This window comes from Ursus americanus, chromosome 15 (genome assembly GCF_024610735.1).
Source record: "Ursus americanus isolate L20-20 chromosome 15, mUrsAme1.1.p, whole genome shotgun sequence".
NCBI lineage: Eukaryota > Metazoa > Chordata > Mammalia > Carnivora > Ursidae > Ursus > Ursus americanus.
Genome location: NC_142141.1, coordinates 14,629,740 through 14,657,495, shown reverse-complemented (window position 1 = coordinate 14,657,495; position 27,756 = coordinate 14,629,740). Strand labels below are relative to the sequence as shown.

Sequence of the window (27,756 nt, the reverse complement as noted above, 5' to 3'; positions counted from 1 at the left end):
AAAGCAACATCTATAGATTCGGGTTTTAATTACATGGTTGGAGCTGTTGTTATAAATCTAGCAGTGGTCACTTTATAACAATAATCATACTGGACCTATTTTCAGGGCTATGTGTCAGGCTCTGTGTGAAGCACTTAATAACCATTATCCTAACCTTACATAAAAATAAGATAAGAATACTAGCGTTAACTCTATTTTGAAGATGAAAACTTTGTGAAGGTTAGCAAGGTTAAATAACTTGCCCCAGGTCATAAAATAGTAAATATTAGAGGTAAGACAGGATGAATCCAGAAAGCAAACCTAGTACTTTCTAACTCCGAAGTATATACTCTTAATTTCTCAACTTTTTTTTTTTTTAATTTCTCTCTGGCTAAGTAGGCAACCTCAATTTATGACAGAATCTATCACTGATACTTTTATATGAAATAATCCATTTGTTGTTTTGACTTCTAATAGATGATGCTTCTAAAAGATTTATTGATGCAATTCTGGAAAGTCGTCTTCCTTCTAAGCAAGTATCCCTTGTATTTTCACTTAATGTATTTTTCCTCCTAGTCTGCCAGATGATGGTAACAACAGTAAGACAGCACCATCGTGCTTGGATTATTTACTTGTTAGTATGAGGAGCTGCTATAAGCGAGTGAACCAAATGATTTAATATATTTTCCTTTCCCTTAAAGAAACTTCATTAGGGTGCATTTGTCTGAGGGAGGGAGAGAAAGACAGAGAGACTCAGAAGGAAGGAGGGGAAAGAAGAGGGAGAGATTTTTTTTTTTAAACACTTTTGCATGAACAAATTAAATGGTGGTAACATTTCATAGTGCTGGTATCCAAGGGGCCAACCACATTCTTTTCTCAGAGTTACTGGAGGGACTTGAAAATCTCTTGGTCAGAGAGCTCTTTTTTCTTCTTAAACGAGTGAGATTCAGGCCATAGAATGAGAACTCTCTTAGGCAGCGTGCAGCAATGCTCTAGAGAAATGATGAATTGAGGCCCAAGAAGGATTTTCCTAGCAGAGAACTGGCCTCTGCCGACACCAGGGACTTTGAGAACTCTTCGAAGTTTTGTCCAGTCCATCATACCCTGTATGGGTGGTTTAAGAAATTTAAATGTTGTTTAAAGTCGTTCTGCTAATTGAAGTGCCAGACATAAGACTGGCTCTGTGAGGTTTGATGCAGACGTGTGGCTCGTTTTTATAATGGTTCCTCTTTCTAAAGCTTTAAAGGAATAAAAGAGGAGATTACTTGCTTGATCCGTGCCAGTGATTACTCTTAAAACTTCATCTCCCGTGCTCATCCTCAAGCCAGATTAATCATGCAATCCGCTGTTATCTACCATATGGAGTGATCTATTTATCTATACATGCACACGTATACATACATATATTGTATATATGTAAAATGAATATTGTAGAAAGATGATAAATATGGTTTGTGCATGCATGTATATATTTAAGGTAATGTGGCAGTGGTTTGATTTCTGACAAGATCCCTTCTGTAGCAAAAATTTATGAAAATGAACTGAAATGGGGATGGGAAACTTTATATTTAAAGTTTTTTTTTTTTTTTTTAATTTTACCATAAACCACAGAAGTAGCCAATGTTCACTGAATGCTGATGGAAATTGCAGCTGTTGCAAGGTTTGCATTGCCCCTAGATCTGGAAAATATACTCTCAGGATCCTCTTGTGTGGGGTTGGAACTTGGGGCAGGGGGAGAGGCAAGGTAGAATTCCAGTATCTTTCCAAAGTCAGCCTTCACTTCTGGCCCTAACTGTGGGAGTTTTATGAAAGGTTTGGGCACGGAAACTGAATCACAGGGTATTATGTAGCTTTTCAATCACCACAAGTAGGCAATTTCCATTACACAATTATAGCATATTAACTATTGGCATGAATTTCTGGATTAGGAACTTCTGCTGTAATAAAGAGTGGGTTAAAGTCTACAACTACATTTTTCTTCATAGTACCAGGTTCTTAACAATCGAAGATAAATGAACCGCCCTGGCTTTCAGTGCAAGTGAGGGGAAAAAAATACACATACACACACCCTGGGGGAAGAAAAAGCAGCAAGACTGAGTTCTCCTTAGTAGTTCAATTGAGAGGGGAGAGGCTTGTCTGGCGGTTTGTGGGAGTGAATCTAATTATCAGTCTCTTACTTTCATTAACAGGTTGAAGCAAGTTAACTTCTTTGGGGAGGAAGAAGTAGACATTCTGTCTGAATTCTGAGACTACGTTATGATCATTAAGCAGCACCTTCACAAAAATAGTTTTTTCTTAATGAATCCTTCATGAGGTTGGGCAGGTGGACAGGAAGAATATCAACTATGGGAAAGGAAAAATCGCTTGTAAAACATGATATGCTTATAGATGGGAAGACAGAGCATTCTGGAAAACTGGAGAGTACACTAATAAATTTGAATCTACATCTGTGCAGTTTAATTAGCTAGATGGAGCCTCAGCGAAAAATTTCACTATCATCCATTGTAATACGTTCCTGTAATCCTGTTTCATTTCTCCTTTCTCCCCAGTGGTCTGTGAGTAAAAAGTCCTCTTGGATATAGTCTATATGTTTCCTGAACAATATTTTTGTTTTCTTAGCCTCACTAGCCAAAAATCTGATGATGACTACGAAGATTATGCTTCTAACAAAACATGGGTCTTGACTCCAAAAGTTCCTGAAGGTGATGTCACTGTCATCTTAAATAATCTCCTGGAAGGATATGACAATAAACTTCGGCCTGACATAGGAGGTATGTAGAGATAGAAGAAAACATGCCTACCACATTAGAAGAAAACATTAGTATGTTTCAATAACCAGAAATACTTAAATGATCATTATATGCTCTAAAAATAAAGAATGTGTAAGTAGCATTCAGGCATCGGGGTGGAAGGGCCCTTGATAAATGCAAAATGAGGAAAGAGGATTGATAATCTTCAAGTGAGCTGTGAGAGCTGGAAATTCAAATTCTCCTAGATATCTTACCTACAGACAAAGGCTGTAGAAGGAATGTGACAACTTCTTTATGAAGTAACATCAAAAACAAACTAGTAAATAATGGTAAATAAAGGATATATTAGTTACCTACTGCTGTGTCACAAAACATCACAAATCTCAGTGGCGTATAATGATAATAAGCATTTATTTAGCACTTTGCGAGGGACAGTCTAGTTTAAATTAAGCCAGGTTGGGGCTGCTCATTTAAGAAACCTATATTCTCATTCTACTCCTGGGACCAGCAGTCTAGCTAGGAGTATCCTTTTCATGAAAATAACAAAGAGCAAGACAGAAAGTAGAGCCTCATACATAGGGCTTAATGCTTGAGATTAGAACTAGCGTAGTCACTTGTCCATGTAGTATTAGCCAACACAAGTCAGATGGTCAAGCCCGAAGTAAAGTAGCCTCACTGGGGTGAATGCAGAGCATAGGTGCAGGGACTAGTGAAGAATTCAATCCAACACAGAAAATGATGGCATGGCACTTTCAGGGAGAGTGGATAAAGATGAGAAAAACATACTTGTTGAATTGAAGCACAGAAGGATACTACGAATCCTTGTTCATTAAATCTTAAATGAAAATGGAGTACGTTCATTTGGTCATGGATGTAATACTACATGATTTTTAATCAGTCCTCTTTGACAAATAGGTGTGTATTGGGTTTCCATATGGTTTCCTCATATTATTTGATGAGTCACACAATTGAGTTAGTCATTGAGGAAGATTGATTTTGTGTTGGTTGAGGTGTATAAGGATAAAGTGGTTATGAAAGGAATCAACAGAGGGCAATGTTTCAAAAACAATTCACAATATTTGTTGCTCTTCATGTCTACTTCGTGTTTCTAATGCATATTTTTTTCTAGATCACTAAGTAGTTTTTTTTTTCTACATGGGTGAAGTCAGGTTACCATACCCAAATAGATTCCAGGGCTTAAAGATATAGCTGAGATATATGAGAGAAGGTTGAAGAAAATCTGAGCAGTGTTTTATTTGTTTCTTATTTTTAATTTAATTTTAAAGGATAATCAGTTTCAAACTCTAATAAGCTTAGTTACTGCATTTACATGCTTTAAAAGGAGATTTTTTTGGAAAACAAAGAGTTCTTTAAATGTAGGGAATTAGTTACTGACACCAAATTAGTTGTGAATAAATCACTTCTAATGTAGCAAAATAAATTTATTTCTAGAATAACACAGACTGAAACATTAAAATGTTGTGCGTCTCCACATGCACGTATCTATCGTTCTCTTTACAGTGAAACCAACATTAATTCACACAGACATGTATGTGAATAGCATCGGTCCCGTGAACGCTATCAATATGGTAAGTTTCTAATTGTCTATTGTTAACACAGTAGGAGACGTGGCATCATAAAATTGCAAAAATATGCCACCAAAAATAATCATAAGGGAGAAACAATCTTTCAGATTCTTTTTTCTTTATTGTAATATGAAGATAATTATTTTTTGTAATTTGTTATGAGAATTAAATGTGATCATATGTACATAAACTACTTTCTGTAAAAATGGTATACTTTTAAAATTCAATCATAGCTTATTAGAAAATAAAATATAGTACTCCACTAACTTTTAGAATTTGATGGTGTGGAGAGGGCATAGTTTGCTTCAAATTGGAATTATTTGTCAGAAGAAATAATAGATTAGATGTAACAATAAATGTAATTTTGTTCTTGTATGGCACTTTCTGTCTGAATCTGAAATAAGAAACTAGACTGGAGTCTAGAATACAATAGAGTAGAACATACACTGACCATAACATAACATTAACAAACATAACATAGTCATAGTATAATTCTGAAATAGTGTTTACCAAGCTAGCAGTAAAGACACTCTGTTGAGTCAGGGAGATGAGAAACTTTAAGTGTTCTCATTTGGGGTGATAAAAAAAAAAAAAGTCTACCACCACCTGCCTACTCCGTGCAAGTAAGTTTGCTTGCTTAACCATTAAACAAATACCAACACAGGTCTTCCTTATAACTAAAATTTTCAGTATATTTAGCATTCTAATACAGATTATAAATATTTAAGAAAAAGCTATATGGATGGTTTATTTAATTAGAACTTTTAATTTCAGGAATATTAGTTCCCAGAACTGCTATCCCAGGACCACATTTTATGAAATGCTGGTTCAATGAACCTTAACGCTTTTATTTTTGTGTGTGTTTTTTTTCCTTCTTGCCAAAATGTAGATCAGAAGTTATTTAATCACTTTATCTACTGGCACATCACTAATTAGTTGACAAAGAATTTCATAAAATAGGTTCCCTTCTTACTGCTTGTAGACTGCAAATACGGAACTACGCGGTGAACTAAGTGATACGCTTACCCTCACGGAAATGTAGTTAGTTACAATAAGATACCACAGCAGGGGGTGCGAAGAAAGAACACAGAACAATGCAAATGAGGCAAAGGAAGAAATTCTGGGTCTGAACCTGACAGGCTGTGTATTTTGGGGCAAATAAATAATCTCCCTGTTTGTGTTTTTCATTATGAAATAGTGGTGGGTCGATGGGACTGAATAGGAAATATGGATGATTCTCATCGCCCAGCTCTCATATTCTAAGTACATTGAGGTTTTTTCTTCAATTTTCTCATTTATAGACACCATTAAAATCAAGTTATAAGAGACTGTTAAAGAATATCTGACTCCAGGTCTAATGGTCTGAATTCACATCACACTCACTTCTCTTTTGACTGAAGTCAGGCACTTCAGTGATATATATTTGAGGGTAATCATTATGAATTCATTTCTTATCATAGCACTTTGCGAACGTGCTTTGTGATGTAGTTAGTACAGTAGTAAAGATTATTTTGTAATTGGTTCATTTCCTCTTGTGTGGAGAAAAGAACAACTACAATAGTAACAAATTTTGAAAAGTTACCTGACATTTGGTGTTGGCTATCTGCCAGACACCACACAGACTACTTGATGTGTGTTCCCCTTTTCCACCTTCGCACTGCCTAACAAGACGGGGTTTATTTTATTATTTTATTTTATTTTAATTATTTTTTGTCAGAGAGAGAGGGGTGGGGGAGAACTCAAGCAGGGGGAGCAGCAGGCAGAAGGGGAAGCAGGCTCCCTGCTGAGCAAGGAGCCGGAGGTGGGACTACGATCCCAGGACCCTGGGATCATGACCTTAACGGAAGGCAGATGCGTAATTGACTGAGCCACCCAGGTGTCCCAACAAGATAGGTTCTTAAAGATCCCAATTTTATTATGAGGCAACTGAGCCTCCAGAGCTCCAGTTTAGGACTATTTTGAATATTATGGACTTTCTTCACTCTTTAGCAGTGAATTCTGAACCTGGCTGATTATTTTCCTAGAGATACATGTGGCAATGTCTGGAGATGTTTTTAGCTGTCACAATATGCAGGGGCTTGGGAGTGGTGGTGGTGGTGTTGGTGCTACTGGCATCTAGCGTGCAGAGGCTAAGAATGCTACTAAGCTTTCTAAAGTATACAACACAGTCCCCACAACAAAGAATGAGCTGGCCCAAAGGAACAAGAATAGCTGCTCTAGAGACACTCAGTGCAAATGATTATATCACAACTATGATCTTTTGCTAGAATTCATCTAAACAGGTCTAGTTTTTCATAAAACTATCAATCTGTCTACAAAAGATGGGTGAGTCTCCTTAGCAAAGCTTTCGTTTTCTTTTGGATTGTTCAGAACTAAAGGAGCTTTGCTTTGTATCAGCAGTGAGAATACAAATGATAAATATAAACAAATGCTCTATAATACAATTGTGTGTTAAAAATGTTCTATTTCGCCTTTTTCTTTTTTTAAAAAAAACAGGAATACACAATTGACATATTTTTTGCCCAAACGTGGTATGACAGACGTCTGAAATTTAACAGCACCATTAAAGTCCTCCGATTGAATAGCAACATGGTAGGGAAAATCTGGATTCCAGACACTTTCTTCAGAAACTCCAAAAAGGCTGATGCACACTGGATAACTACCCCTAATAGGATGCTGAGGATTTGGAATGATGGTCGAGTCCTCTACACCTTAAGGTATGCTTTTGAAAAAGGAAAGGAGTAATCTCTGGGAGTAAAACAAAGATCAACTCCACACTCTTAAAACAAGAGGAATGAAAGAAATTTCAACCCTACATCAGGGCACGTGTGATCAAAATAGTATGTGATAGTACAAAATTAGTTTTTCTTTCTCTTATCAATGAGCTTTTTCAAAGTCATAGGTAGAACTTACTTTCTGTGACTGAGGTGAGAACTCAGTTTTCTTGCAAACCAGGAAATTTCCCTTGTCTTTAAGGTTACCTGGTTTTTGCCTCAGTCTTGGCTTTTGCATGTGTGTCTTGCTACTTTAAAATAAGGAAATGAAAACACAGTCAGTTATCCTTGGGACCACTAGTTTTTATGCTACGAAATGTCTGTTTCCAAGGAAACCATTGCTAAAGTAGAAATTTTGATGAGGAGGTCTCTTGTACCTCCTTCTCTTCCAGCTGCACGATAGCAAGTACAATGAGTTCTATCTCCCAGCACCCACTCTGCACTACACTGATAGTCTATTTGACTTAATTTATTGGCTATTTTGGGAATATACTTCTTTAGAGATAATTTGGAGGGGGTATCTTTTATGAACTTAAATGTTAAGTAACAGTTGGGAGATTTTCTACTTAAATTACTCTATGCCATTTTCTTAGCACTTAATACTTACATTCATTTAAAATATTTTGATGTTGAGGTTTCTCATGGGTGAGAGTATATTATTAAACAACATAATAGATAAGTACATAGACTTAAGAACCAGACAAATCTGGCTTTGGTTCTTAGACCAGTATCTTACTATTTATATGAATTAGGGCAACTCTCCAGAATTTGTATGTAGAGGACTTAGAGACAGTTATCTAGCTGCAGGGGTCTTGGTGCTAGAAGATGTATTTCAAAGTTTTATTAGTAAGCTTGATGTTTTTACTTGGTTACATCTTTATTTAAAAAAAAATTAGGTAGGAATTGATGGAGATTATTGGAAAGGAGGCACCCACCACCCCCATGGTTCTTGCCCCCACCCAAGACAGTCTGAGCAAACTCTTTTCATTTCTTTAATTTCTATAAAAAATAAAATAGAGTGATTCTTCTAGTATTACTATAAGGACTAAATGGGCCAATATGTGAAGTGCTTCACATGCAGCCTGAGATATAGAATCACAAAAGATATTATGAATAATATGATTCTTCTAGATCTTAGTATCCTGGAACTTCTCACTTCAAAATGATTCCTTTTAAAAACTCTTGTGGCATATACTTTATTCCTTATATAACATTTGGCATGCAAAATAAAATACTTTAAAATGGCTCAAAAACCTTTATCAGAGTTATGTCAGCAACTAGGAAAAATGGTCATAATTACAAAAGAAATCCATGGCATATAGTTTGTATTCATCATGGGTTTCATTATATGTGAGAGATAAGGTAATGATTAGAATCTAGTGGAAATCAGAGTCAGTTTTGCTTTTGAAATATTAAGTCACTCACACTATCCCAAGTCCCACGATTGTTCTCATAACTACACTCATTTTTTCACTTCTTTTCATTTGTAGACTCTCTGTACAATATTTAATTATGGAAACCACCTCAAAAATGCCACTCATGAGATTCAAAGTTTGAATGAGTTGAGAATCTATACAGAGAGATGATTTTATTCTTGTAGCTAATCTATAATAAGTTATGAATATTTGTGTGTGCAGAGATAATATATGTATCTTTGTATCTGTAATCTCTCTGAATTATTTTTAATTTTAATAATTCCAGTTTAATTTGAAAATAGTAAAATATCAAATTTGATTATAATTTCACTTACGAATAAAATTAACCTTTCCTTTGGAAGAGCATATAATTACTGAGTGACAATGATTAAAGCCTGTGGCTTTGGAGACAAATAATCCTGAGTTCAAATCTCAGCTGTGCTGCTAGCTTTGTGACTTTGGACAAGCTCAAATACAATAAAGCCATAATAACTCTTACTAAATTAGAGAACAATTTCCCATACCTACTACCACATAGATGATTAAAGTCTCAATATTATTATTACTTATATTTAAGATCAGTAACTGTCCTATTATACCATAGAAAAATGAAATCTCCCCAATTAAAAATTATGCTGAATTGTAAAATTTTTTAAAATGTTTATAAAATATTTTTTTACTTCAAGATTAATACCTGTAAGATATATAGCTAACAAATAAGAAATCTTAAAAATCATCAGCACATCACCATTACAATTTTAGAATATATTCATACTTCTCCAAAGATGGTCAAAACATCTGGAACTCCATTAAATTTCTCTCTCCTAGAGTCCCAGCCCATATTGAAATCCAGAAAGTCTGTATCTTTAATAAGCACCAGATGCAATCTAATTGAGATTCACTGGCAAACATTTTTCTAATGTCTGTGTATGTGTGTTTAGCATTTCTTGTTTGCCATTAAATATTCTTCTACTGTATAACATCCTATTTATGGTTTCATAGTGTTCCATTATAAGAATGCATACTACTCCATTGTGAAATATAAGTATTTCAGAAGTCACAGATAGTAATTTAAATCTAACAACTAACAAGTACTTATAAACAGAAGGTTCTGCTTTAATTAGCAGATAAGATCTGAGAATTTATCATTATTCATTTACATGCAAACAATAAATGAGCTTAAGTTCTTAATACTGTTCTGTTAAGTTAGATACATTCACCGAACAATCTCGAGTGCAATTAATTTGTCAAAAAAATTATGTGATCATAAATTTTGGAAAAAATGGAGTTGCTGTCAATGAGATCCATCGCTTGGTCTGTGAAAACGGTCTACATTAAGTCTTAAGTAATTTTCTCCTGGATTTGGTGGGTTTCTTCAGGGAGAATCACCTTGTGCTATCAATAAGAATATGAGATGTATTCTCGAGGAATAAAGATGAAGAATAGTCATTAAAAATTGTACCAATGTACATTCTTAAAACTATGTCTAAACGATTTCCATTTAGGTTTCCTATCTTTCTATTTAGGTTGACAATTGATGCAGAATGCCAACTGCAGTTACACAATTTTCCGATGGATGAACATTCCTGCCCCTTGGAGTTCTCCAGCTGTAAGTAATCTCATTCTGTATTCTGTGTTCTGTATCCTCTCTCACCAACAGTTTTCTAATTGCAATGCCAACTAATTGGGAGACTCAGAGAGAATTCATAATCAAGCAATTTGTTGACTTTGAAGATTTTGACAGTTACTTTCATCATAATACCAGTTTTATCCCTATTAGAGTGATTCCTGCAAAAGGATCTATTTTATAAGAAATTACAAGTAGGTTTCACTGGTGTATAAACTTTTAATAAATTCACAGTGGCTGCCTGAAGACATTTTCCATTGTGGCCAGGCCTGGCCACGATGGAAAGGTATAATGGTGGATTTTACATCCTTATTCCCTGCCCTATCCCCACACTGCCCCACAACCCCCATTGGTGCAGGAGAAAAAGAGTAGCAAAATATTTGCTACTTATTTTCTCCCTTACACATCAGGAGGTACATAGATTCAACAGTGTCATTTGCTTATTTCAATTTTAGTACACCTGTTAAAGATAGCAAAATTGAAAATTACCTTCTCCATCTGGAGTTCAAGCAATATCTACAACTGCTTATCTACGAGTGAGCGGAAGACTAATTTTTGGTGTCTTACAGGTCTAGTTGAAATCCCCACTCCATCACTGTGGACTTGAACAAATTACTAAGTCTTGCAGTGAGTCCATATTCTCAGGTGCCCAATAAAGATTAGGAGACCTGCCTCACCACAATATTGTTTTGTTGATGTAATATATGTAAAATGCTTGGCATGCTACCTCACACACAATAAGATTCAGTAAAAAGCTCTGTTTTTATTAATCATTATTATTATTATCAGATAATAGACGATATACCAAGAGGACCCATGATGATTCTGAAACAAATTAAGCCTTAGTAACCTTCGTAGATATTTTCTGCCTGAACCAAAACCAAGCTTCAGTTTCCCCCAGATGTTTGCCTCACTATTTGTTCAGCACCCATGTTAGGTTGTTCACCTCTTACTTATTTTTGGTCTGCCAACTATGCATACTAGGCAGAATGAAAAACTGCTTATGAATTTTAAGTTTATATTTCTATAAATAGAATTTCTCAGGCAGGGAGTGACAGACTTATAAAAGTCAACTAAGTTGTAATAGCTATACTTAAAAAAAAAAAATCGATGAGAAAAACAATCATCTGTTCATCATTACATCAATTCCAGAGTGAACCAGAGGAAAAATATCACTGTATATCATCTATTTACAAAAGTTCCCGTTATAAATCTTATTTCATATGTTTTACTTTATCCAAGAATGGAATATTTTTAAGTAAAATCTTCCCCACACTTGAGGAGATTAGACTTCATTTCTATTAATTTCCAACTAGGACTACTCCTCTTCTGAGTCAGCTAAAATTTAATAACTGATGATTTCTGTGTCTTTAGGTCACTGGTGGACAACTGTCCTCTGAACCCAACACTATTTAATGTTCCTCATTGGTCTCAAAGAAGTTAAATCACCAACATGTTCTCCATAGGAGGTTCCCTAACATCATCCTTGTTTTTCTCAGTTTTCAGCACATCCTGTCCCCACTACCGCTGCTCCATGCTAATCTGGGGATCATGCTTTCTTATTCTTTCATCTTAGTTAATAAACACATACTACACAACTACTTGGACCGAAAGAAGAGAAAAGGAAGACCCATAGGGATTGTATTCCAAGTAGTCAATCAGCCTCCATAATTAAGACTTAGGTTTATATAACATTATTACTAGATAAATAGTTTAGATGATGTCTAGTTTTATTTATCATCTATCTATATATTTTTACTTGAGTTTATTCTAAGATTTTATTTTTAAGTAATCTCTACCCCCAACGTGGGGCTTGAACTTAAAATCTCAAGATCAAGAGTCACATGGTCTACTGACTGAGCCAGCCTGGCACCCATACTTGAGTTTATTCTACAATTAACTTAATAATGTTTATCCATTCAACAAATACACATTGACCATCATTTTCATAAAATAAGTACTACCATGATCCCCATAAAGAAACAAATAATTTGGGATAAAAATGAAGAAACTTATCTAAGGTATTATGGCCAGCAAATTGTACTGATAATCACTACATTATCAGTACAATACTGCTTTCATGAAGGCTTTCTGTTCTCTTGGCTGAACATGATAACTTCTTCAGAATCTACATAATGCTCATTGGTATCTTCCCTGGGGCATTTCTACTTACTAGTCTTAATTGCAATAAGTAGAATTTCTGCATATATTAAGATGAAGTCCCAACAAATTGAGAAAGAGAGAATAATGTAAGTTGAGGTTATTTTTCCCAGTCACCTTCCACTCCAAGGGCATGCCCTGGAGCGGCATTTGAGTCTGCTCCTCTCCTATTATTTTCTGTTTCTGCATGACTGTCAATACCTTGCCCCATTAACTCCCCTTCACCGTGAAATAATGCCTTGCATATGTATTATTGCTTATATACTGTCTACTTTTTATATCTTACCCTAGACAATGCAAAGTATGCATATAGTATACACGAAACCATGTATAGTATACCTTCTATGCAAATTAAGTGACTTTCAAGGGTAATTTTGACCTCATAGTTTTTAAACTTCCTATTGGGAGAAGATGTCATTGTATTTATTTTTTCTATTGTAATGCTCTTTAGTTCAGGATCTTCTTCTAATTTATAAATCAGTCTCTTTCACACCTGCCTCAGTGTCTTGTTCACGGAAGGTGGTTGCTACAAATGTTCATTTATAAATAATTTTAAATGTGTGCTTTCCCATCTCATGGCAGATGGCTATCCACGTGAAGAAATTGTCTACCAATGGAAGCGTAGTTCTGTTGAAGTGGGTGACACAAGATCTTGGAGGCTTTATCAATTTTCATTTGTTGGACTGAGAAATACCACTGAAGTAGTGAAGACAACTTCCGGTAAGATGCCCTTGAATTTTAAGTGACCCCTTCCAGAGTTAAAATTCTGGGATATATATAATTCAGAAGGCTTTTCAATACCTGTCTGCAAATGAGACACACAAAATTAAATGAAATGTTTTAAGTTACCAGAGAAAATTATAATTGGTATTTTAGCGTAATAGATAAATATGAATGGATTCAATCAATTTGAAGCAAAATGGAGTAAAATTGGATTAGTAAATTATTTGTGTAATTTCTTTAAGCAAAAATGAGTAGCAATTATTTTAAAAGCAGAAAATATTAGGTATAGGTGTAATGTTTCTTTTAGGAAATAGGTTTCATGGTATATTGAAATAATAGCATTTAAAGTAATCACACAGGGAAAATTAACTTTCTACCAATGCAGAAATGTGATCATAAAGGATATGGACTAATTCGCCATTCAGTAATTTAACATTTTAAATTGCCTATGTCATGGATATGGGACAGGCCTGGTTTCAAATCCTAGCTCTATCTGTTACCACCTATAGATATTGAGAAAATTACTGTATTTCTCAGGGATCAACTCTCCCAGATACCTAATGTAGACAAAAAAAAAACCTGTATCACAGGCAAACTATGCGTATGAAGGGGAAAAAAAAAAAAAAGGAAAATGCTTAGAATGATACCTGGCACTTAGTGAGCATTCAATAAATAGTAGCTTTTACTAATATTATAATTCTCAGGTGTGCATGGGACCTAATGTGGTCAGGACTTCAGATTTCTTAAGAGAAGCTAAAAATCTTTATCTTTACATCAGCGAGTATGATTTTTAATAGTATTAATTGAATTGATTTAGCAACCCATGTGGTGTAATTTAAAGTTTTCCAGACCTGATCTGTCTCATGGGTAGCCAATATAAACCCTCTACAAAACCCTCCACACAGATTATTCTAGCTACTCTTTTTTAAATTATGTGAATTTAATTATGTCCCTGTTCAAATATAAACATTGTGTTCTCAACTTACTATCAAGACATGTATTTTGATGATGTATTTCTGTGGGTTGTTTTCTGTTGACTTATTTGCACATACCTGATTTATTTTTCCTGAAATTCATAGGACATATTTTTGTGTTGACGGATTTGGAATAAGGCCTTGGTCCATTGTACTTAGAGAAACAAATTAAGGATCTACACAGAAATAGAAATTTAAGATTATATCTTCATAACCATCATCCTCCAAGTGAGAGCTATCTGGTCCTAACACTGTTATCGACAGTGTTTGCAGATTTCTCAACTCTCTTAATTTAGAAAAAGAATATAAAAGAAGGTCAAAGAAATGCTTGAGTATATTTTTGAAAAGTGGCCTTCTGTTCCCTTATTCACTGCAAATCCTGAACATCAAGTACTAGAACAGTCTTTTATTTGGTCCCCAAAAAAGATTCAGGATTGCCTTAGAACTGGTTTTCCATCTGTGAAAGGAAGAACATGTGTAAAAATAATCTCTAAGTCTGCATGCTTCCAGAATGAGAAATTGGGCATTAAATTGTGTTGTATATTCATATTTCTGTAATTATTCCAGCACCCTAAAACAGAACCCAAAAATTGATGACTAGCAGGTCTTTTTAGTCATTTGATCCCAGAGGGGCAATAAAATCAAATGGCGGTGAGGGATGGGTTGGCTTTATATCACAGGGCCTAACATCATTACCTCCCCAATAACTCATACTGAGAATGATCTAGAGTATTTACAGTCAATCAAGAAATATTTCCAGAAGGAAATGATCTACTTACTTAAAGCATGGCAAGAAAAACTACCAAGTTGTCGCGAAGCTATTAATCTTCCTGAGGAAATCAAAGCAAAACTTCACTGATATCAGATTTGATATTGAGTAATATCATTTAATTGATTGCATCAACTCTGTGAATTTTAATATGGTGGTTAGCCTCCATGTTGGTCTTGTTCGCTCCTTGCTCTTGCTGGTTTGTATTTTGTGTGTGCACCATTTCAATTGCATCTGCAGAGAGAAAGGACCGAACCGAAACTTAACACCAATGCTAAGAGGCAGCCTGATTCTTGTGTTTGATTTTGTAATGACTGGAAGTTTCTGCATGACCATTTGTTTGATCTGATGCTGTTCTTACTTTCAAAATACAGCTCCATAAGTAGTTAATACCTACTAGGAAGTTATTAAAACAACTTTCTTGGGAAATTGTCAGAAGATCAAATTTATATTCGTTTTAAATCTTAGCCTTATTATAATGTGATTTTTCTCCTTGACTTACAGTAAATGTATGTCCTTTTAAAAAGCCTTGGTCAAAGCTGAGTGAAAATATTGTCTAAAATCTGACCTAGGGATCTGCAGGGATTTCTAACCTTCATTCATCTAAGGCCACCTCTCATGACTTTGTTATACCCAAGTAGTGACTCTATTGCTGGTTCCTTATATTAGGACCATAATGGGGAAAAGCAGAAGCATCTGACACAATTAAAGTTGATAGAAAAATATAATGAAAAGCAAACAAATGTTCTTAAATTTTAAGTGCGTATATTTGTGCTCTGCAGATTGAGTATATTGAAAAAGAGAGAAAGAAAGGTATTAGAGAAATGGGAAAGTGCAGCTGTCACCAAAGCAAACCATTTCATTGATGTGAACAGAAGAGTAGAATGATCATTTCATAGGAAAGAATCTTCTCACCATGTAAATCTATTTGACAGTCTTTGCATCCACCACCTGAATCATCTCGTTTACCACCAGTCATATCTGTATCATATTTGAGGAAAATATTGCCTTGGTGGTACATTGATAAGACTTGAAGGACACTTTTAGTTCGTAGTCAGTAGATCAAAACAGATTCTGGATCCATGATTTCTCCTGTGAACCATCATGTCTTTATAATTGCTCTGCATCTGGGAATAGCACCATCATTGTCCCAGGGAGCCAGGCGTGAACACTCAGAGTCATGTCTCTACCTCCCACCTCTAATGAATCACAAAGGCGCTTATGCCTCTGAAGCATCTTGTGTAACTGTCCTCTTTTTACTTGCCATCACCACTGTCCTAGTTCAGGATTTTGTCTGTTCTCATCTGGACTGTGTTGGTAGCTTATTAAGGTTACGTCCCTGCTGTCAGTCTCTCTCTTCCACAGTCTGTCTTTTACACATTAATCATAAAGACTAGCACTTACTGAGCACTAACTACATGCACTGTAGCCAACCTTTTATCTAAACAACCTACTTGAATTCTCGTAACTATGATCCTATTTACTACACATCAGTACCCAAGGTGTCACTGTGGATGAGGAAGCAGACTTCTAGAGGCTCATTTACTGCAGGGATCAGTTGCAAAAGCTGGGCTAGAAGTTCACATGGCTCGCTCCTGGACTCGTGCTCTTGATTATTACACGATTTTATTCCCACCGTGGCCCAGTGGGTCTTCTGGACACACAACTTTAACCATGTTTCAAGAATTTAGTAGGTCAATTAGCATGAGCTATTGTTCCTAATATGCAAGCACCTGATCTCAGGAACTTTCCAGCTTTTTTTTCTAAAATTTCACACCTGGTGACATAACTAATCCATCTCTGTTTTCTTAAATATAACAAGCCAATCCTATACACAAACTGAATCTTAGTCTTTCTCTTTTGGATGGCTTTTCAACTCATCTCTACCTTCTTTATGACTTTAGGGCTTAAAAGCACAGCACTTCTTCAATGAGGCCTTTACTTACCTTACCACCAAAACAATTTGGAGCAATTTTTAAATTATGTGTGCTCTTGGAGTCAGGCAGGTCAAGTTTGAATAGTAGCTTGTATTAATTATTTAATATATCTAAGCTCAATATCACCAGTATTGCAGAATTGTTCTGAGGATAAAGATACTCCATTAAAAATGCTTAAAATTTTGCCTGGCACACAGAAAGGACTCTGTAATTGACGGCATTATTATTAATAATTATTATTATCATCATCATCATTATTTCATTAACTCTCCCTCAGAGCATTTTCACCCACCTTATAAAAACATAATTTCTGCCTTGTGTTGCATTTTTTACTTCTGCCCCCTCATTGCAATGAATCACAAATTTCACAACAAAAGCTTTGTTTTAATCATATTTGTATCTATAATATTCGGATGGTGGCTTGCTTAGAGTTGTTGACTAGTAGCAATTGTAGAATTGATTGCGTGTGACAATTATATCGATAACACGGTAACATTTCTCTCAATTTAATAAGCAATGCCGAATTCTATTATGTATGTTCCCATTACTCATTGTTTACTCTCAAGTAGAAGACTTCGTTCTTTCCAATCATGTTGCCATTGCCAGTTTACCAAATTATCTACGTGATTTTTAGTATCAAGCAGAACTTTGTTCCTTCATGTTCTCATCCTGAAATGTGGGCTAGGAAAGTGGGCAAATAAGTTTTGTAGGGGAACCTATGATCCAAATGCTATCATCCTGAATGAAAAGAATAGATCACATTTTTCCTCTGTCAGAATACCATTAAAGCTTCCATATTTTCTTTAGGAGTGCAAAATCAGTGTTTCATGAAATATCCCCATAAGATTTTGGTAAACCCATGAACATTAAATATTGTTTACTTTCTTTTTGTCTTTAACTCACCTTTTAGGCTAGGATTCCATGTGCTAGTTATATTTTCCTGATTTCTATGATAAGAAATGCACAAATATTAAAATAAAAAGTCCATGTACCACTAAATTCACCTTACTTTCCAATAGTACTGGGCAGATCACAGTTTTAGTAATACCAGCTCTGTGGATAAAGTCCATGTTCCTCGCTTGATTTCTAAAATATTTATTAAACCTTGCCCACAGTTCTCCCACCATACCCTTAACCTCCCTGAGGTTTTCTGGATAGGTTGTACCTACTTCATGTCTTTGTATCCTGTATTTCTTATTTGATACCAAGCTCAACTCGAACGTTCTCTACATTTATCAGTGTATATGTACTGGTCAAATAACGCTCCAAATAGAAAAAAGAAATAGCTCCCACCTTCCAGTCTGTGTTTTAATTTAGATGTCTTTGGCAAACCAGGGAGACTCTTTAAAACTTTACTCATCATGGAGGTGAACTATTTTAAGGGAAAATTAAAATAAAAGATACAAGTTAACAGTAATTATTTTTTTTCACTGAAGAGGTTGAAACAAAAATATTAAGAAACCTAGGTGTGAAGAGAGAAATGAACAACTGGGCATTCATCCCACAGTCTCTCATGACTTTGGAGTCAAAGTAGGTTCTGAGCTCATTTTAGTCAATAATAAACTTTCAAACTACTTGAAGCGATGCAACGTCTTAAAATAAATCAGTGGGAGACTTCACAATAATTGATTTTTATTTGTTTTTAAGGTTCGATTTAGGAAAAAAGATTGGTTTCAAGAGAAGAAAATGTATGAATAATGTAAAGAGAGTTGGGCCAGGAGTAGCCATGGAGAAGTCATTTGCCTTCCCTGGGATGAAAGTTCCTTGTTTATAAAATGAATCCTTTTGACTAGATGCTCCTTTGATGTCCTTGTTCTGAGACCTATCCAGAACCTCTGATGTAACCACGGTTACATTATGGATGTCCTAATGCAGGAGTGACTTTCTTTATAAATTAATGTTTTCCTTCATCAGGTTTTCAGTATGTTTTCAAAGCAGGTCAAACGCAAAAACAAACTCCTTTAGATTTTTAATTTAAGGGGAATGACAGTTCCACCCATGTATTTGTTTTTAGTGATAGATGTTATATACAATGTTAACTCAAAATTTTATGTGTTACTTTCTTTCAGTTGTAGTAGTGGAATATTTATATATTACATTTAAAAATCCCACATCAGAATTTTAAATTCCAAGGTTGCTCTGACATTACCTAGTGGGGAGATAGGGCTTGAGAGACAGAGACGTTGCATAGAGAAGTCATATGAAATCTAAGGAAAATTGTTTGGCTTCAAGGTGACGTGCTTTGTTTCTGCGTATATTCCATTGGCAAGAATGTTGTATGTTCCCGTGGAGATAAAATGAGGCTGGGAAATGTAGCTCAGTTGTGTGCTAGGAAGGGACAGTGGGTTTTATGGCTTTCTAGCCTCTAGATCATGCATGATCTCATTTTATTTCTCACAATAAGCCTCGGAGAAATACATTCTTCAGCTATGTGACAGATGAAGCAACTGAAGTTTAGAGGGGCTAAGTAATTTGTTTAAGGATAGTCAATAAAGTTATTTAGCCAGATACCAAATTTTTACCCTATTGCCTCTCATAAACATATTAGGTAAAGAAATGAATTAATTAAAAGGAAATTTAATTCTTAAGCTTGATAATGGGTAATATTACACAACTCAATGAAGTAATATCACTTAATATAACCCTATACATGTATCAACAAAATGTTAACCTGTATGAATAGCAATTATATTTATATATAGCAAAAACAACAAGTAAGAAACTGATATCCTTTCATTTTTCTAAAACACATTTACTGCCTACGATATAATACTATACACTTGCTAAGTGGACCTATTGGTCACCATCCAAATATGGCCTTAATTAAGAAACTGTCAGATCCAGTGCATTTGTATAAATTTGTTCCTCACATAAAACTCTCATCAGAAAGAAAACCTAATAAAAGGTTTGCATGACTACTATTTACAGTAATTTTGGAGATTAGTACCTTATTTTGACAGTCTATCAAAACCAACCAGGTCAAGACGTTAATTTTTATCCAAGTCTTTGGCGTTTCCTAATTCAATTGAAAATCCTATTTTGCTATATTTAAAAGACACATTCATCTGTGTGACTGATATGACTAATGAAGCCCTCCTGCCGAGTTGCTGCCCCAAATAAATGTAAAACATTAAATAATTTTTAAAAATATAAAAGTGTGAGATAATAGAGACTGAGCTGACAGACACGCTCTACATACAAACTCATTGACAGTTCCTTTCACTCTGTTTGATGCAATTGAATAATTTCTTCATCTTATTTTTGCATTTTCAGAAAACAATGCTATTCAGCCTGGCAGATACACAAATTTAAGCTTGTCAGAGACTGAAAAGGGAAGCAAACAGCAATGAGGAAAAAGATTTTTTTTTTATTAACTTTCTTTTCTTTTCTTTCTTTTTTTTTTTTCAAAAGGAAGTTATTATGAAGGTCACAGCACATTGCAGTACATAACAACCCAGAAAAGAATTTGCTGGGCATACAAGCTAGGGCTGACCAGAAGTTGTTTACCATTCTCACCTGTACCTCATATAATCTAACTCGCTTAGAAAAAAAGCAAGAACAGCTAGTATTACTAGTCCATTCCAGAAGGACAGAAAAGCCCAAGGAAAAGAGAATTGACAAATATGTTAAACATGACCTAATTACTTTGTTTACTTTTATATATGGATATCTCTGCTGTTTAAGAAATTGACAGTGCTTCTCATTAGCATATGAGTCACATCATAAATGTTTAATTTTTCGTAATTGTCTTCCAATTTGTCTACCCCTGAATTAACTTCTCCTTGCTATGCGTTCTCTCTCAGAATAATAACAAAAAGAAATACTAAAAAATAGCATTTTCTTAAAATTAGAGTTGTTCTCCCAACCCCATCACAAACCTCATTGTATTGCCCATAAATGCTGCTCTGCCAGCTCTGTAAGAACACTGAGGTACAATAAACAAGTGACAGTGCTGAGAATAGGAAAGCTGCAGCTGAGACAACGGAGTTTACTGGAGTAGTTTCCAAGCATGATTTCTGGTATGCTTGTGCTCACATGACTTACAGCACCATGCACCTTGGTTTTGATTGCTAAGTGGTGAAGAGCTATGTGATATAAAAGACATGTGTAATTCATGAGCTGTGTAATAGCTCCTTGTTAAAGAGGCATTGCAATCGTGGATATGAATTATAACCACATAAGGATTGCACTTTCTGAGCTGGCGATTTCTTGTTATCAGTATCAGTGACTGAGAGTGAAAATAGATTCATAGAAAAATAAAATTTTAGGGCTAAATCTTGAAGATCAAGCCCAATTGTAATTTTACTTACAGGGAAATTACTCTGAAGACGTAGTCAGTGGTTGAAACTTGGGAGCCAGTAGAGCATGGGTCATTAGACATGGATGAGTTTAATTTTATTTATTTTAGTCAATATTGAACAATTGAAAATTTCCATATGAAAATCTTAAATATCTTTACATCTTGGGGCGCCTGGGTGGCACAGCGGTTAAGCGTCTGCCTTCGGCTCAGGGCGTGATCCCGGCGTTCTGGGATCAAGCCCCACATCAGGCTCCTCCTCTGTGAGCCTGCTTCTTCTTCTCCCACTCCCCCGGCTTGTGTTCCCTCTCTCGCTGGCTGTCTCTATCTCTGTCGAATAAATAAATAAAATCTTTAAAAAAAAATATCTTTACATCTTAAATATCTGGGTCTTCATTCGTTTTTGAAAATGATTGGATAGAGCTGAATTATGACATTTCTGAATTGGTGAGGCACATAATCTTCAGTTTACCAAAGTCCCTACCACTTCCTATTGTATTTTTGGGGCTGTATGTCTTTTTTTGTGAATTAGTTTCCTTATTTTGAAAAGCTACGTGTATCTGTATCTTTGTGGAAAATGGGGAAAATGAAAGATAATCCCCAAATGAGAGCACATATGTATGTGTGGAAATGCATACTTTTTTTTTCTTTTTTTACTTTTTTATAGGCAAAAAAAAAAAAAAAAAAAAGAATGTGAATATTACTCAACCAAGCTTTGCTTGAAAATAGTGAGTTGTAGGAAAGTGCCAGAACCTGGCCAACCTACGTTTCACTTGCTTTTTACGTTCTACAACTGGGTTTATTTGTCATAAGTATCTAGCATATGCAGGGCCAATCGATTTTAGGTTTATTTGGTTTTAGATTTATCGATTTTAGATTTATCTCTATGATCCACTTTCATGGAAGATGGATTTTCAATGATCATAAAATTGTGAAGTTATATATGCAGACATCTGTGCATCTAGTCTTGTTTGTATTTGTCTTTTTCAGCTCACGTCTAAGCAGGCAAAAGCGTGGTTGCAATTTTCCTGCACATTACTGATTAGCAGTCTTGCATAGCCAATTGACACTTTTTCCTGTTGTACTTTTCCGAAGACTGATAAAATTGTTGCTCTGCAATAAAGCTCGCTCTTTATTTTCTTTGATGAGGTGAGCGCTTGATATAGAGCAAAACCTGATTCTTCCTTAAGAGTTGCCTTTGTGGTTGTGCTGCCATATAATTGAATGACCTTGAGCAAGTCATATTTCGATTTGACCCTTGATTTCTTTGTCTCAAAAAAAAAAAAAAACAGACTAGATTGAATTTTTTTTTTTAAGATTTTATTTATTTATTTGACAGAGATAGAGACAGCCAGCAAGAGAGGGAACACAAGCAGGGGGAGTGGGAGAGGAGGAAGCAGGCTCACAGCAGAGGAGCATGATGTGGGACTCGATCCCATAATGCCAGGATCACGCCCTGAGCCGAAGGCAGACGCTCAACCGCTGTGCCACCCAGGCGCCCCAAGACTAGATTGAATTTGAACTCCTTTCACCTCTAAAATGCTGTGCTACATTTCCTGATATTTTCTGATACCTGGCAGCTTTGTTACAAAACAAACTTCTGGTGGGTATTTAGGTTTCCTATGTCCCCACAAGTTCCTAACGGAAACTTCCTCATGTTTTCTTATTCTATTAAATATAGAAATTAACTAATCTATTTTATCTGTCATGTACAGAGAACTTCAGTGGCAACTGTGGGGACAAGAGGCCCAGAGTGTTGCCATAGAGATGGTTGGTTGGTTAGTTAGTTAAGGTCTGAAAAACTGAATTTGGCATGGGAAAAATAGGCCCGTGGTGGGTGTGAGGAACGGGGGTGGATGCTAACTGCGTTTATACTAAATGAGAAATTAGGAGAGGGCAAAGATGGGACAGTGGCTTTGACATGGCTTTCAGAGAGGAGAAAGAAAAGACCCTTTGTATCTTCAAATAGAACACTTGTATCAAGAGTACCTAGTATGACCTCAATTTATTATATTTTGAATAGCTTAATTATATAAATTGGGCTGATGGATAGTGCTGAGAATTGGCAGTCCGTTAAAATAGTACCGATGAACCACTCCTACAATAATAATATAATGTACCAACATTTGTAAGCTCTTTATATATGAATCATCTCATTCACTTTTCTCAGTATTTCTAGCATGTGATACTCATTTTCCAGGTACAATGATCATGTACAACCAGCCTTGTAGAAAAGTATCTAGAGAGGGTGAAGGCCTTGTCCAGGATCATAGCGTAAGTCACTGAACAGACGCCTGTTTGTCCCGACAGGCTCATTTTCTAATGCAGTGGTGACTCAAAGACGAGGGCTGTTTCTGAATTTGTGTTTACAGAAAGACTTGCTCCTGGCCACATTTCTTTATCTACTGTGTAATTTGTTTTCTCTTTATTGTGACGGCACAATATCTATCTACCTTGCAGCTAGCTGTCTACCTGGCTCTCCTCTATCCAAGGACAGTTGCATACTAGTATGGCAGAATTAGACCGTGTCAGTCAGTTTAAGCTAGACTGTGCTATGGTAGCGAAGAGCCCTTAAATATCAGTAACTTAAAATTCAATTAAAATTATATTGCATTGCATGGCATGCTATTCCTATGGCTGAGGGAGAAATAGTAGAAGAATAAAATGATTCTTAAACTTTCTTCTTTGAAAGCATAAGTCATTTGGCTCACATTGCATTTGCCAAAGCAAGTCACACAGAGAAGCCTGTTGCCCTTGGTGGGGGGGGGTGCATGCTTGTCTTACACAAAGGGCCACTGGGAAAGGCCTTTGTAGGGACGGACTTGGTAGGAAGAGACACAGATATTTGGAACTGCAAAATCATACTCAAAATTTACCATTAGTATAATCTTTTATGGTGTACATGGCCCATCTACCTGGCCTAGTTAGTAGTACAGCTTGCGATAACAGGTCAGAGAAAAGCACCACTATCAAGGGAAAGGAACGACTTACTCTGAAAGAAAACAGAAGCCAGTCATTAAAATGTCTCTGACTCCGAGCATTATTCTCTTTAAAAGAGACTGTTTTGGGTCAAGCTTACTTGCTTTGTCAATGACCTATAGCCATGATTTCCTATTTATGTAAAATTGTCGTCAGAAGGAGCAGATGAAAAGACCCAATATTAACATGAAAATGATTGTAGGGTGATAGGAACTGTCACATTTTATAAACATGGGCGAGATATTCCCTGATATACTTCTGGGACAGCTTTATTAATTACATTGAAAAACAAGTCAGTAAATATTGGTCCCATACTAAATTAAATTTTACAGATATTAGGCAGTGGAACTTCTAAGCAACAATAAACCAGCATCATCCTCTTGTCACCAGGAGGAAGTAATTGAACATGATTTAATAAAGAAAGGCCACAAAATAATGAAAAGGTCAGGCTGTCTTGATTGCTGTTACTATTTCATGAGAAAAAAAAAATGTCTCTAATAGTCTTGCATAAGAAAAGAGTGTAAAGAGGGTAGCTGCAAGTAAAATTTCAATCCTTCCTTTTTTTTAATCTTAACAATAAGCTATAATTTTAACCCTTTCGAAACTCTATGAAATATTCTTAAAATTTATTCTGTCCCTCTGTTTTGTAGGTGAAGTACGTGAACTATAGTGCTACCGATAATTTAAAATGGTTTTGCGTGGCTAGTTATTGTAGAATTAGAACTAATTGACAGGCGTCTGTGTCCCCAATCTACTGTTCCCTCCTGGCCACTTGCCTAAGACTAAGCTAATATAAAAAGAAATTTTCATTTCATTGGCTGAAGCTGAATCAGTTAGTGGTATTTGGTCCTGACGGTCTGCTAGTACTAATCTGTACACAGAGAAGTGGTGTTGATAACGATGAGCCGATGGTGATGGTGGTGGTGGTGGTGATGGTGATGGTGATGGTGGTGAGGATGGTGATGGTGGTGGTGATGGTGGTGGTGGTGGTGATGGTGATGGTGATGGTGGTGAGGATGGTGATGGTGGTGGTGGTGGTGATGGTGATGGTGATGGTGGTGAGGATGGTGATGGTGGTGGTGATGGTGGTGGTGGTGGTGATGGTGATGGTGATGGTGGTGAGGATGGTGATGGTGGTGGTGGTGGTGATGGTGGTGGTGGTGGTGATGGTGATGGTGATGGTGGTGAGGATGGTGATGGTGGTGGTGGTGGTGATGGTGATGGTGATAGTGGTGGTGGTGAGGATGAGGAGGATGACGAGATGCTAAAGTCAGCTTTTCTTGGACATTTTATGTATGCCAGCCACAATGCTAAGTATTTTACAAGGTTTATTTATATAAACCGGCAACAACTTTAAAAGGTAGATAGTATTTTTATTTCCATGATTATATAGGTGATAAGGGGCAGAGCCAGGATTTGAACCTGTGCTCTGAGACTGAGCCATAGCATCTTTGTTGAGTCTCATTTGCAGGAAATAGTGATTTTCTTTTCATTAGGGAAAAAGGCTATTCACATGAACAGGTGTGTGTGTGTGCGTGTGTGTGTGTGTGTGTGTGTATTGTGTGAAGTACACAATAAAGAACACATGTTTTCAAGAGACTTCATGCCACTGGTGTACCACAACAATCTAATACATTATGTTGTTCAAGTCGATGGCACAACTGAGAGTGTTGATAACCGGACATATCAAGTTAGAGTCAGTTTTCTTTTACAAGATAAGAATGAGGAAGTAACAGAAGCGTCTTGAACAAGGCTAGTTAAAATGCTTTCTATTACTAGAAGAATTATCTATGACTCAAAATAAAATTTTGGATAAAATTACATGTGTAGTGTATTAGTAAGACATGACTTTTTAGTAAAATTTGAAAGGAAAGAATACTTGGCTAGGGATGAGGTGAGCTGGTCTTACATTTTAGCTGACCTTATTAATAGGTGAATACATCTGGGCAAGTCATTTAACCTCTCAGACCTCACTTTATCTGTAAAACGGAAGAATTATAATTTCCCTACCACAGTTGCTATGAGTATCTGAAAATGCTTAGGAAATTGTGAATAGCTTTGGAAGTAGATGACAATGTGATCATAATATAATTGTATTTTCCCTTCTTTCTTATTCCTTTCCTTAACCCTTGAAATTAAAATACACACACACACACACACACACACACGAAGATTTTAGGCATATTTAATGACTCTGAGAAAAGAAAAGTGATTTATAATTGATTGAAAGTTCATAGAAGATAGTACTTGATGCAGTGATTCACTTCTGCTTGGTTTGTAACCTTACATTTAGACTAAAAAAGGAGAAGAAAGCTGAAATTTGTCCAAAAAGGGCAGATGTGTGCGTGGGAATACTCTTTTAATAGATGTCCCATAAAGTGACTTTGGAAGAATTTGAGAAAGGGATATTAAGTTGACTTGTTGACTGACCATGACCAGCTTGGGGACACAGACACACACACACACACACACACACACACACACACACACATTTGCTAGCTATATCAGAGCAATTCATTATTTTCCATTCCACACTCCTAGCAATACTCAGTGCTGCGGTTATGTAATAAAGACAAAACATGCAAGTCAAAGAGACTTCAGACTTGCCTAGTCAAGGGCCCTTATTTCCTAGGTTAAAAAAAAAAAAAAAAAAAAAAAAAAAAAAGCCCAGGGGAGTGAAGTGGCTGGTGTAAACTCTAACTAGTTTCACAGGAGATGAAGCATCTAATAATGAGTTTCCAGATTTCATTGCAACAGACCTGTCTCAAGCCTCTCCTTAAAGTTCTAGAACTCAAAAGTTTACAGACAGGTCCTTTCCCTTTTATCAGATATTGAGGTAAAATGAAATGAAGAGGGAGGGAATGACTGAGTTGACTAGCTGAGCGATTTCTACTTCTCTGTTGGCTGGAAGATGTTGCAGTCGGTGCTGAGGAGGAAGTCACATGTGGCTTAGCATTGCTGATAGCGGCTATGATGGTACATTATTAGTTGGAATATCGTGGAGTGGGGCCAGAAAAACTAGAATAAGAATCTTAAAACCCAGGTTCCACTTGCAGGCTCGCCTCTGACTTGCTGCATTCCCGTGATCAAATCCTTTCATCCCTTTGTGCTTTAGTTTCTGTCAGTAAGACGTGCCTGGCTTTATCGGCAGTCCTTTCTCAGAGAGGTGTGGGGAGAATCAAGTGCGCTAATGGATGTGGAAATGCTTCCTAACATTTTCAGAGTGCAGCACATTCCAAAGCATCGTTGTCTTTAACATTTACCTGTAAGGCTCCCTCTAGATCTGAAGTTCCAAAGTCATGGCTTGAAGGTAAGGCTTAAAGGTATATAAATCTCTGTGCTAGTAAGGAAACCAAAGCATTAAAAAAAAATGAATAAAAAAAAATTGAATCCTTGACCTCAGCTCCAGACGGAGCAAGGCTGGGAGTGTGACTCAAGTTCCTGCCTCTTACTCCTGGGTCCCTGTGATCAGATTTTGTCATCAGGAATTAATGAAGATGACAATCTGCTCAAAATTAAGGGTATTATTAAAACAACATAAAAGGCAAAATTCTGGCTTTTTTTTTTTTTTTTTGGCTACTCTTGGGGGGATCCTGCTATTAAAAGATCAAGGCTAAATATAAAAATGAAAGGGTAATGAAAGTTATACTCAGTGGAAGACACAGGAAAATGGAATTTGGTTGCTCCCTAGGATTAATGCATTTTCACCTAAAGTCAGTAAGAGACCGGCAGCATTTGACAATCTTGGAGTTGCTGGGGGTTTGCGAGATTGCAGAGCAGGCTAAA

At 36.1% G+C, this 27,756-nt stretch overlaps 1 protein-coding gene across 2 annotated transcripts in view; it reads left to right on the top strand.

The window, feature by feature from the left end:
* GABRG2 (gamma-aminobutyric acid type A receptor subunit gamma2) overlaps nt 1-27,756 on the top strand; it is a 158,979-nt gene that overhangs the window by 81,976 nt on the left and 49,247 nt on the right. For both annotated transcript variants that reach the window (XM_087867818.1, XM_045792051.2), the window contains exons 2-6: nt 2,599-2,750; nt 4,251-4,318; nt 6,812-7,032; nt 10,031-10,113; nt 12,874-13,011. In XM_087867818.1, the coding sequence (XP_087723944.1) occupies nt 4,277-4,318; nt 6,812-7,032; nt 10,031-10,113; nt 12,874-13,011 (484 nt within the window). In that variant the 5' untranslated portion in view covers nt 2,599-2,750; nt 4,251-4,276. The remainder of the gene's footprint in view (nt 1-2,598; nt 2,751-4,250; nt 4,319-6,811; nt 7,033-10,030; nt 10,114-12,873; nt 13,012-27,756) is intronic.